Source organism: Emys orbicularis, chromosome 11, assembly GCF_028017835.1.
Source record: "Emys orbicularis isolate rEmyOrb1 chromosome 11, rEmyOrb1.hap1, whole genome shotgun sequence".
Classification (NCBI taxonomy): domain Eukaryota; kingdom Metazoa; phylum Chordata; order Testudines; family Emydidae; genus Emys; species Emys orbicularis.
Genome location: NC_088693.1, coordinates 2624645 through 2635505, shown reverse-complemented (window position 1 = coordinate 2635505; position 10861 = coordinate 2624645). Strand labels below are relative to the sequence as shown.

General features: G+C 63.5%; 1 protein-coding gene across 1 annotated transcript; it reads right to left on the bottom strand.

The window, feature by feature from the left end:
• Nucleotides 1-1902: 1902 nt before the first annotated feature.
• On the bottom strand, nucleotides 1903-2922 carry GPBAR1 (G protein-coupled bile acid receptor 1). The gene has a single exon (XM_065413860.1). It carries the CDS (start codon nucleotides 2920-2922, stop codon nucleotides 1903-1905), a length of 1020 nt encoding a protein of 339 aa, XP_065269932.1.
• Between the last annotated feature and the right edge of the window lie 7939 nt (nucleotides 2923-10861).

The following is a 10861-nucleotide window of genomic DNA, read 5'->3' as shown; positions in this document are numbered from 1 at the left end:
ATCAGCAGAGTGGGGTGGGGGCCCGGAGTGGAATATCTGGGGGGGGGGCTGGGGATCAGGATTGGGGGGTGCTGGTGGAGCCGTTTGGAGAGACCTGGCCCTGGATGCCCTTGCTCTGGTTCCCTTCCCTCAGCACTAACCTCACTCACAGCCGCTGGACATAAAAAACGGGCTGGTCTCTCCGTGGCGCGTCCCAGCCCCCTCAGGGTCCTTCCCCCACCCCCAGCTCCTGGGCAGGGCTGGATCCGGGTCCGGAGAGTGATGGGACACAGCTCGATCCCAACATTGCCATCCTCAGAAATCACCCGCTAAACAAGGAGGGAGCCCAGAAACGGGGCCCTGGAGCCGGCTGGTGGGGCAGGCCCAGCCGGGATGGAAATTCCCCACGAGGCCTGGAAACAGCGTCATGGAAAAAAATAAACAGTGGCAAAGCAGAAGAGCTGGGCTGTGGGATAAACAGTGGGTGGGAACATGCTGCAGCGGCCGAGGAGGCGGTAACCGGACTATCCATTCCAGGAGAGCCGGGATCCCGGGCTTAGCCGACTCCCTCCCTCATTCAGCAGGGCTCCCCCCGCTGCCAACCAGTGACGCACAAGCAGTACGAGGAACAGGGCCCAGCAGCAAATGCATTAGCCTGAGTCCAGGATCCGGGTTGGGGGGGTTAGTGTGCCCAGAACTGACCACTCCAGGTGCAGGGACCCCGCCACACGGGATCCTCCTTCCCTGCTCCATGGCCTGACGCTTGTGCCTCTCAGCGGGAGAGGTGGTCTGAGGTGGACCATGCATGAAGCCAGGCTGAAGGGCACCCAGGCCCGAGACGGCCCTGGGCACCAGCGTACAGGGGGCGAAGGTGCCTGAATCCCATAGGCTCCTCTCCCCACCAAGGAAGGTCTCCAGCCAGTCACTTTCTGTCTCCACCAACGCTGCTCGCTGGGGGTTGCGGTTTTTACCCACATGGAAACGGAGTTTCTGGTTTCCTGCTTTGCGGGCAGACACAGCAGCAGCTCGGCTTAGCGGGAACAGGAAGGAAAAGCGGCTGCTAACGGAGCTCTGCCTTGCAGCGATATAAGCCCTGGAAGTTCCTGTCTCTGGCCCCACGGGGGTGCCGGGCCCTAGTCCGATTTGGGACCCAAGCAGCAGTAACCCCACTGTTTAGGGGGTGCTCTCGTCTAATCGCACTTGGGGGCAGGGAGTCTCTTAAAGTTGCACCAGCGAGGGTACTGGGGCCCCAGGAATTCCCAGCCCCATTGGCAGCAAGAATAGAGGGCCTCAGACCTCGCCTTGTAGTCTGCACTCACGGGGCGCAGCGACGTCACACATTCACCTCGGGGTTAACCTCAACAAAGGATCTGAGAATTCTGGCGGCCCTGACCCTGAGAGGTCAGGGCACCCTTTAGACCCTGGCAGGATCGGGTCCCACACCAGCCCAGAAACTCAGGTCTTACCCCCGGGGGACAAATATAATTGATGAGCATTGTCATGGGATGGAAGCACACCAGATGGAAGCCACCCCAGCCAATCAGGTTGCAGGCGGGTGGATCGTGTAGTGAGGAACCGGCCACTCAGAAGCCGAGATCGTTCACAGAATCGACGGCCTGCTTTGAAAAACGAACGTACCGAAATCTGATTGGATGGGGCATGAGACCCACGCTTGTTCTTTAGACCAACCAAAGTGCAGAAAACAGCAATGACCAGCCCAGCATCCGTGTGTGGGCGGGGGAGGATGAGGTTACCTACCCGCCTCAGTCATTAAAATATAACGGCCCAGTAAATCACTGGATCCCTCCGGAAGGTCCATGTTGATCCCTCAGCTGCTGCATCTCCAGTGAATCCCAGCCTGGCCTTGTTGTGGCAAGAGGCCACGGTCGCAGGTTTGGCATCTCCATCGCAGGGGCCAGGACATCAGCTGGGAGCTGGAGCCAGCCCTTCTCCCTGAGGACAAGGGGCCCTGCTCTGTGACGCCCCACCCTGGTGGCGTCCGGCCTCCCCTCGCTCGCAGCACCGCACCCTGCAGCCAGCGTAGCCCTTGGCCGCCACGTCCCTCCAGAACTGGGTGTACTGGCGGTTGCTGAGCCCCAGGATGATGGGTACCACGGCGGCGCTGCCACTGCCCACGCAGGTGAGGATGAGGAGGGTGTATCTGTCAATGGAGATGTGGTTCTGGATGGCCAGCACCGAGACGTGCAGGCCGGCCACGTAGGGCACCCAGCACACCAGGAAGATCAGGAAGAGGCTGGCGATGCACTTGGCATGCCTCAGCTCCAGCTGCTGCTCCAGCTCCGAGGGGCCCTGGCCTTGGTGCACGGAGCGCAGCACCTTCTTGATCTCCTGCAGCTGGTGCCTGGCCACCCGCAGCACCTGGGTGGACATGAAGGCCATGGCCAGGATGGAGGGGACGAGGAAGCCGTAGATCTCCAGGTAGAGGTAGGCAGGGGGGAAGATCTGTTTGTAGGAGCAGTTGGAGCTGGGTCCCCACTGGTTCCACCCCAGCACCGGCAGGCAGGCAAAGAGCAAAGGCAGTGCCCAGGTCAGCAGCAGGCAGAGGGGCACCCAGCGGTGCACCCAGAAGTGGTGGTAGTGCAGCGGGTAGCTGATGCACAGGTACTTCTCATAGTGCACCGCCAGCAGGTTGGCCAGGAAGGCGAGGAAGAAGTAGTTGGGGGTCACGTGAATGAAGAAGCAGCTGTGGTAGCCCCGGCTATTCTCAAACTGCATCCTGGGGATGAAGGGCAGGGCCACCCCGGCCAGGAGATCGGCAAACAGGAGGCTGAGAAAGAACCAGCTGGCGGCCCTGGGCAGCTTCCGGTTGCAGAGGATCCCGAGGATGATGAAGAGGTTGGCCAGGATGATGAAGAGCGAGAGTGGGCCTGAGAGCCAGATGACGCGCCTCCGGATGCCCTCTGCATCCCCGGAAGCGTTCATCCTTCCGCTCAGCGCCGGTGGCAGGTCGGAACGGGGTCAGCCTGTACCGCGTGACAACAGCCGGGTGACGCTGCAGACGGGGGCACGGGGCTCATCCTCCGCTCTCCCCAGGACAGGCCGGAGCCTCCTGCCGGGAAAGAGACCACATTGCAGCGTTATTCTCTGCCCAGACCACTGGGACGGTGACGTGCCCTAGAGAATCTAACCGGCTCATGAATAAGCAACAACATTTCCTGTCTAAGCAACACCAGCCTGCAGCAATGATATCGGGCACAGATGGTGTAAGATCTCCCCAGCCTTCCTGTCGTTTGGATCCTCCCCCCGCCCCGGGGATGTACAAACAGGAGACCACCACCTCCCTGCCTCCAAGGAACTTACAAAGGTCAGGTCTGATCAGTATTTGGCCAGGGCCCCCAAGGACAACCCAGGAAGCTGGGCGGGGGGGGAGGAGTTGGAGGGGGCTCAGCAGGGGGCATTCGCTCTTCAGAGTCAGTGCTGAGCCCAACATCACAGGACGGGGCTGGGGACGCTGTGCTGGAGGCCGACCCAAGAGGGGGCGCTGTGCTGGAGGGAGCGGCGTGGCCGACCCAAGAGGGGGCGCTTGCTGGAGGGAGCGGTGTGGCCGACCCAACAGGGGGCGCTTGTTGGAGGGAGCGGCGTGGCCGACCCAACAGGGGGCGCTTGCTGGAGGGAGCTGTGTGGCCGACCCAATAGGGGGCGCTTGCTGGAGGGAGCGGCGTGGTCGACCCAATAGGGGGCGCTTGCTGGAGGGAGCGGCGTGGCCGACCCAACAGGGGGCGCTGTGCTGGAGGGAGCGGCGTGGCCGACCCAACAGGGGGCGCTTGCTAGAGGGAGCCGTGTGGCCGACCCAACAGGGGGTGCTGTGCTGGAGGGAGCGGCGTGGTCGACCCAACAGGGGGCGCTTGCTGGAGGGAGCCGTGTGGCCGACCCAACAGGGGGTGCTGTGCTGGAGGGAGCGGCGTGGTCGACCCAACAGGGGGCGCTTGCTGGAGGGAGCGGCGTGGCCGACCCAACAGGGGGTGCTGTGCTGGAGGGAGCGGCGTGGCCGACCCAACAGGGGGCGCTTGCTGGAGGGAGCGGCGTGGTCGACCCAATAGGGAGCGCTTGCTGGAGGGAGCGGCGTGGTCGACCCAATAGGGGGCGCTTGCTGGAGGGAGCCGTGTGGCCGACCCAATAGGGGGCGCTGTGCTGGAGGGAGCGGCGTGGTCGACCCAATAGGGGGCGCTTCCTGGAGGGAGCCGTGTGGCCGACCCAATAGGGGGCGCTGTGCTGGAGGGAGCGGCGTGGTCGACCCAATAGGGGGCGCTTGCTGGAGGGAGCGGCGTGGTCGACCCAATAGGGGGCGCTTGCTGGAGGGAGCGGCGTGGTCGACCCAACAGGGGGCGCTTGCTGGAGGGAGCCGTGTGGCCGACCCAACAGGGGGTGCTGTGCTGGAGGGAGCGGCGTGGTCGACCCAACAGGGGGCGCTGTGCTGGAGGGAGCGGCGTGGCCGACCCAATAGGGGGCGCTTGCTGGAGGGAGCGGCGTGGCCGACCCAACAGGGGGCGCTTGCTAGAGGGAGCCGTGTGGCCGACCCAACAGGGGGTGCTGTGCTGGAGGGAGCGGCGTGGTCGACCCAACAGGGGGCGCTTGCTGGAGGGAGCCGTGTGGCCGACCCAACAGGGGGTGCTGTGCTGGAGGGAGCGGCGTGGTCGACCCAACAGGGGGCGCTTGCTGGAGGGAGCGGCGTGGCCGACCCAACAGGGGGTGCTGTGCTGGAGGGAGCGGCGTGGCCGACCCAACAGGGGGCGCTTGCTGGAGGGAGCGGCGTGGTCGACCCAATAGGGAGCGCTTGCTGGAGGGAGCGGCGTGGTCGACCCAATAGGGGGCGCTTGCTGGAGGGAGCCGTGTGGCCGACCCAATAGGGGGCGCTGTGCTGGAGGGAGCGGCGTGGTCGACCCAATAGGGGGCGCTTCCTGGAGGGAGCCGTGTGGCCGACCCAATAGGGGGCGCTGTGCTGGAGGGAGCGGCGTGGTCGACCCAATAGGGGGCGCTTGCTGGAGGGAGCGGCGTGGTCGACCCAATAGGGGGCGCTTGCTGGAGGGAGCGGCGTGGCCGACCCAACAGGGGGTGCTGTGCTGGAGGGAGCGGCGTGGTCGACCCAACAGGGGGCGCTGTGCTGGAGGGAGCGGCGTGGTCGACCCAATAGGGGGCGCTTGCTGGAGGGAGCCGTGTGGCCGACCCAACAGGGGGCGCTGTGCTGGAGGGAGCGGCGTGGTCGACCCAATAGGGGGCGCTTCCTGGAGGGAGCCGTGTGGCCGACCCAATAGGGGGCGCTGTGCTGGAGGGAGCGGCGTGGTCGACCCAATAGGGGGCGCTTGCTGGAGGGAGCGGCGTGGTCGACCCAATAGGGGGCGCTTGCTGGAGGGAGCGGCGTGGTCGACCCAATAGGGGGCGCTTGCTGGAGGGAGCGGCGTGGCCGACCCAATAGGGGGCGCTTGCTGGAGGGAGCGGCGTGGCCGACCCAACAGGGGGTGCTGTGCTGGAGGGAGCGGCGTGGTCGACCCAACAGGGGGCGCTTGCTGGAGGGAGCGGCGTGGTCGACCCAATAGGGGGCGCTGTGCTGGAGGGAGCGGCGTGGTCGACCCAACAGGGGGCGCTGTGCTGGAGGGAGCGGCGTGGCCGACCCAATAGGGGGCGCTTGCTGGAGGGAGCGGCGTGGCCGACCCAACAGGGGGTGCTGTGCTGGAGGGAGCTGTGTGGCCGACCCAACAGGGGGTGCTGTGCTGGAGGGAGCGGCGTGGTCGACCCAATAGGGGGCGCTTGCTGGAGGGAGCGGTGTGGTCGACCCAATAGGGGGCGCTTGCTGGAGGGAGCGGCGTGGCCGACCCAATAGGGGGCGCTTGCTGGAGGGAGCGGCGTGGCCGACCCAACAGGGGGCGCTGTGCTGGAGGGAGCGGCGTGGCCGACCCAACAGGGGGCGCTTGCTAGAGGGAGCCGTGTGGCCGACCCAACAGGGGGTGCTGTGCTGGAGGGAGCGGCGTGGTCAACCCAATAGGGGGCGCTTGCTGGAGGGAGCGGCGTGGTCGACCCAATAGGGGGCGCTTGCTGGAGGGAGCCGTGTGGCCGACCCAATAGGGGGCGCTGTGCTGGAGGGAGCGGCGTGGTCGACCCAATAGGGGGCACTGTGCTGGAGGGAGCCGTGTGGCCGACCCAACAGGGGGTGCTGTGCTGGAGGGAGCTGTGTGGCCGACCCAACAGGGGGTGCTGTGCTGGAGGGAGCGGCGTGGTCGACCCAATAGGGGGCGCTTGCTGGAGGGAGCGGTGTGGTCGACCCAATAGGGGGCGCTGTGCTGGAGGGAGCGGCGTGGCCGACCCAATAGGGGGCGCTTGCTGGAGGGAGCGGCGTGGTCGACCCAATAGGGGGCGCTTGCTGGAGGGAGCGGCGTGGTCGACCCAATAGGGGGCGCTTGCTGGAGGGAGCGGCGTGGTCGACCCAACAGGGGGCGCTTGCTGGAGGGAGCCGTGTGGCCGACCCAACAGGGGGTGCTGTGCTGGAGGGAGCGGCGTGGTCGACCCAACAGGGGGCGCTGTGCTGGAGGGAGCGGCGTGGCCGACCCAATAGGGGGCGCTTGCTGGAGGGAGCGGCGTGGCCGACCCAACAGGGGGCGCTTGCTAGAGGGAGCCGTGTGGCCGACCGAACAGGGGGTGCTGTGCTGGAGGGAGCGGCGTGGTCGACCCAACAGGGGGCGCTTGCTGGAGGGAGCCGTGTGGCCGACCCAACAGGGGGTGCTGTGCTGGAGGGAGCGGCGTGGTCGACCCAACAGGGGGCGCTTGCTGGAGGGAGCGGCGTGGCCGACCCAACAGGGGGTGCTGTGCTGGAGGGAGCGGCGTGGCCGACCCAACAGGGGGCGCTTGCTGGAGGGAGCGGCGTGGTCGACCCAATAGGGAGCGCTTGCTGGAGGGAGCGGCGTGGTCGACCCAATAGGGGGCGCTTGCTGGAGGGAGCCGTGTGGCCGACCCAATAGGGGGCGCTGTGCTGGAGGGAGCGGCGTGGTCGACCCAATAGGGGGCGCTTCCTGGAGGGAGCTGTGTGGCCGACCCAATAGGGGGCGCTGTGCTGGAGGGAGCGGCGTGGTCGACCCAATAGGGGGCACTGTGCTGGAGGGAGCCGTGTGGCCGACCCAACAGGGGGTGCTGTGCTGGAGGGAGCTGTGTGGCCGACCCAACAGGGGGTGCTGTGCTGGAGGGAGCGGCGTGGTCGACCCAATAGGGGGCGCTTGCTGGAGGGAGCGGTGTGGTCGACCCAATAGGGGGCGCTGTGCTGGAGGGAGCGGCGTGGCCGACCCAATAGGGGGCGCTTGCTGGAGGGAGCGGCGTGGTCGACCCAATAGGGGGCGCTTCCTGGAGGGAGCGCCAACCTTTTTTTAAACTCAGGCATAAAACCAAGTTACTCATATGCCCACTCATGGCTGTGAAAGATCCCATGACACTCTGAGCAAGAGTCTAAGCTACTGCACACGGTGCCCCCTTCGAACAGAAGACAAAGCAGCAAAATGTACAAAAAAGGCCTTTAAACCCCCAGATTTAAATTAATTGTTGATCTAAAAAGCCACGTACGTGAGAAAATGAATAAGTAGCTGTCCATAGCTATAAATAGCTACAGATGTAATTCTTGATATTGCTTTGGTTTATTTAAAGAGCAACGTCTACAAAAATCACCTGTCCACAAGCCGGGCAGTTCCGACACAGGAAACAAAAACTAATAGCTCATAATATCATCGCAAGAGATTGGCTCCACTTCAATCACAGTTCCATGACCGTGGGCCAAGAGAGATTGGATTTAATTCCTGCCCATATTCAGCGACTGGTAAATAAATAAATTGATCACTGTGAACGTCCAACTGTCCAGAACCACAACGTCAAACCGGCACGAGAAAGGACTCTTCGTTCTAAACCTCGATTTGAATCGTATGTCTCAGCCGCAGGTAGTTCACTCTGGGCAGTAGCACTGAGAAATCTCGATCTCCACCTAACCAACCAGCATGGTTAGATTGTGAAAGTCTCTCTGCTGTGTTATGAAAATCAACACGTTAAAAAGTGCTTGGGATTAGGGATCAGGTACTTGACTCAGAGATTGGCTGGCTAATACAGCCACCCAAGCTCCGGTTCTTGTCAACGATCTCCCCTTCTGTATGCGTTGTCTGCTAGTGCCAGAGGTGCTGGAACATTTTGAGTAGTGGGGGTGCTGAAAGCCAGCCCCCTTCCCCTACCCCCCCCCACACCCCGGAGGCTGGGAGCAGGGCTGTGTCTCCGGGAGGGGGGGACCCAGACAGGGGTTAGGGGGGTGAGGCCACAGCTGGGGCTGGGAGTGGAGCCCTGGGAATAGGGCCCTCACTGAGCAGGGGGCCGGGCACAGGGCCCCAGGAGCAGAGGTCTGGAAGTGGAGGTCTAGAAGCGGAGTTGGGGCAGGCGTCAGGCCTCGGGCCCCAGGTGAGGTTGGGGAGTGGAGCACGGGCGGAGGGCAGGGAGCAAGGCATAGGCACAGAAAGCACCCCCAGGTTTTATGCGCAGAGCCAGCAGCTGGGAAGCGGGGCGCGGGGCCACTGCAGCACCCCCGCACCCCTACTTCCCGTACCTATGGCAAATGCTTTGTTACAATTCAGTCCTCTTCAGATCTATTGCTCCTTGGGCCTCGCGGTAGTTGAACTTCAGGTTGGTCGAAGCGATGAGAAGATTAGTGTGTTGACGTTCCCTGTCGCTGCCCACACTTGGACAGAACGTCTGGGTGGAGGAGGAGACAATCGGTAGGTCACCTTGGACTAGTCTGGCTTGCCATGCCTCAGTTTCCCCATCTGTAATAATCTGGGCAAGAGGCTTTGAGATGCAGGGGTGACAGGTGTTATCTACATGCAACGTAGGGTCATTACAACCACACTGTGCTCGGCCTGTCACCAACTCTGCCTTTCTGTGAGACCCCTTTGCAATCACGCCGGCCAGGCAAAGCCCCCGTGCGGCTCTATGGGGCGTCACGCCAACTCAGCTCAGCTTCGAAAGGAACTGTGGAGATGTCACTGTCACGCCGGCTGAAGGGCCCATGGTGGGGCCCTGCGTGCAGCAGGACAGGGGTTAACAGCCCAACAGGCTTCTCCACCTCCATGAACCCAACATTTTCTCTGTAGTGGAAGCCCCTGGAAGTCCAACTGACCCACCTGCCTCTAGTCTTCCAAGGCCAAGGACATTTCACCTGCAGCTCTCAGCGTACTCAACAGCCGTCGGCCCGTCAGAAATTCCTCCTGCTCTTGGCTTCGGGCTGGGTGGCAAGGAACTCACGGCCCATGGGAACTTGGCGAAGCCCAGCTGGGGGGACCGACGGGCACTTATTACCTTTGGGGGCAGGGGGCCGGGCCCAGCCTCTGAAGCATCCTGTGAGTTTTCAAATGTTTGAAAGTGAATGTAGGGCTGCCGGAAGGGGTCCCCGGTTATCTCCAGAGCAGGGACAGCGCGAGCAATGGCAGGGCGAGCAATGACCCTCCCACAGGGTCAGATTTACGCCTAACGCACCCCTAGGCGCAGCTTCTTCAGCGCCCCCCTCCCCGCCTACCGCTGACCTTCGTCTTTTCCGTAAAAAATTAAACGAAAAGAACTATAAATGCAGCCTCCTCGGGAAAGCACGAGACCCTCCACTGTGCCCAGCGCTCCCAGCCCGAGCCGGGGTGCAGCCAACACACTCCCGGCGAGGCGCAAGGAGGGGCCTGTACCCCTCCCCACGGCGAGTGGTCCCCGAGTGTCTTCCGTCCCTCCCGCAGCCCGGTGTCCAGCAGCCATGCTCTGTCAGTGCAAATGAAGGGGGCACCAGCCACGCCCCAACCCCTCCCTGCCCGGCACGGGGTGGGGGCGGCTGAGATTAGGAAGGGGCTGAGACGCTCAGAACATTCAGCAGCTACCCTGCCCGGCCGCAGCTCCCAGCACCCCCAGGCGGGCTGATTCGGACGCTCACCCTGCTCCGGCCCCACACGCTGGCCGCCCACCAACCCGCGCCAGGAGCCCGGCTGCCCGCTGGGGAGCTGTATTAACTTTGAACCCACTTTTTACTTTTAGGTGCCCCTAGAACACCGGCGCCCCTAGGCACGTGCCTACTGTGCGTCAGTGGAAATCCGGCCCTGTCCTCCCCCAGGAGATCCACCGGCGCGCACGGACTCCTGGCCGAGACTGCCAGGATGGGAGCCAATCCATGCCCCAGGCAATGCCCCTTCCCGCGCCCGCCCTGCTGGGAAAGGTAGGGGGACCGGCTGGGGACCAGCGCAGTTAAACTGACTGGAAGCCCCAGCCGGAGGACAGAGACGCTTCGAGCACCCAGCAACGAGGCCTCAAAGCCCGAGTTCCATTCACAGCCCATTGAGTTAACCCACCGGCAGCTGGGCACCTGCCACCCGGCTCATTTACGAAGAGCCAGAGAATCATAAAACGCTTTCCGCCGGGGGAAACACGCTTCGCCTTCGGTGCAAGAGCAGCAGGCGGCTGCCGGAGCCAAGGCAGGGCAATAACAGCCACGGGGATGTGCCTTTAATGGGCCCATAAAGAGCCCCTGGGAAGGAGCGGGCTTGTTAGGGAGTCGGCAGATTGCCCACGCCGGGAGCCAATGACATCGTTACAACTAGATAATGACCGGCAGGAGCCTTTGATCAAGCCAGACCCCCCCAGCTCAGAGCAGGACGCAGCGGAACAAGCTGCTCGGCTTTTATTTCATTAAAATGTTGTTTGCTGTTTTGAAGTGGATTCGGCTCAGGGGAAACGCGTGGCCAGCAGGGCAATGGCTTCTGCTAACCTCCAGCTCAGCCGGGCTAAGGCGTTGAACCGGGACTCACGAGATCTTGCTTCCCTGCTTGGCTCCACCACAGATTCCCCAGGGGACCTTGGCCTATTCACTTGATGGCTC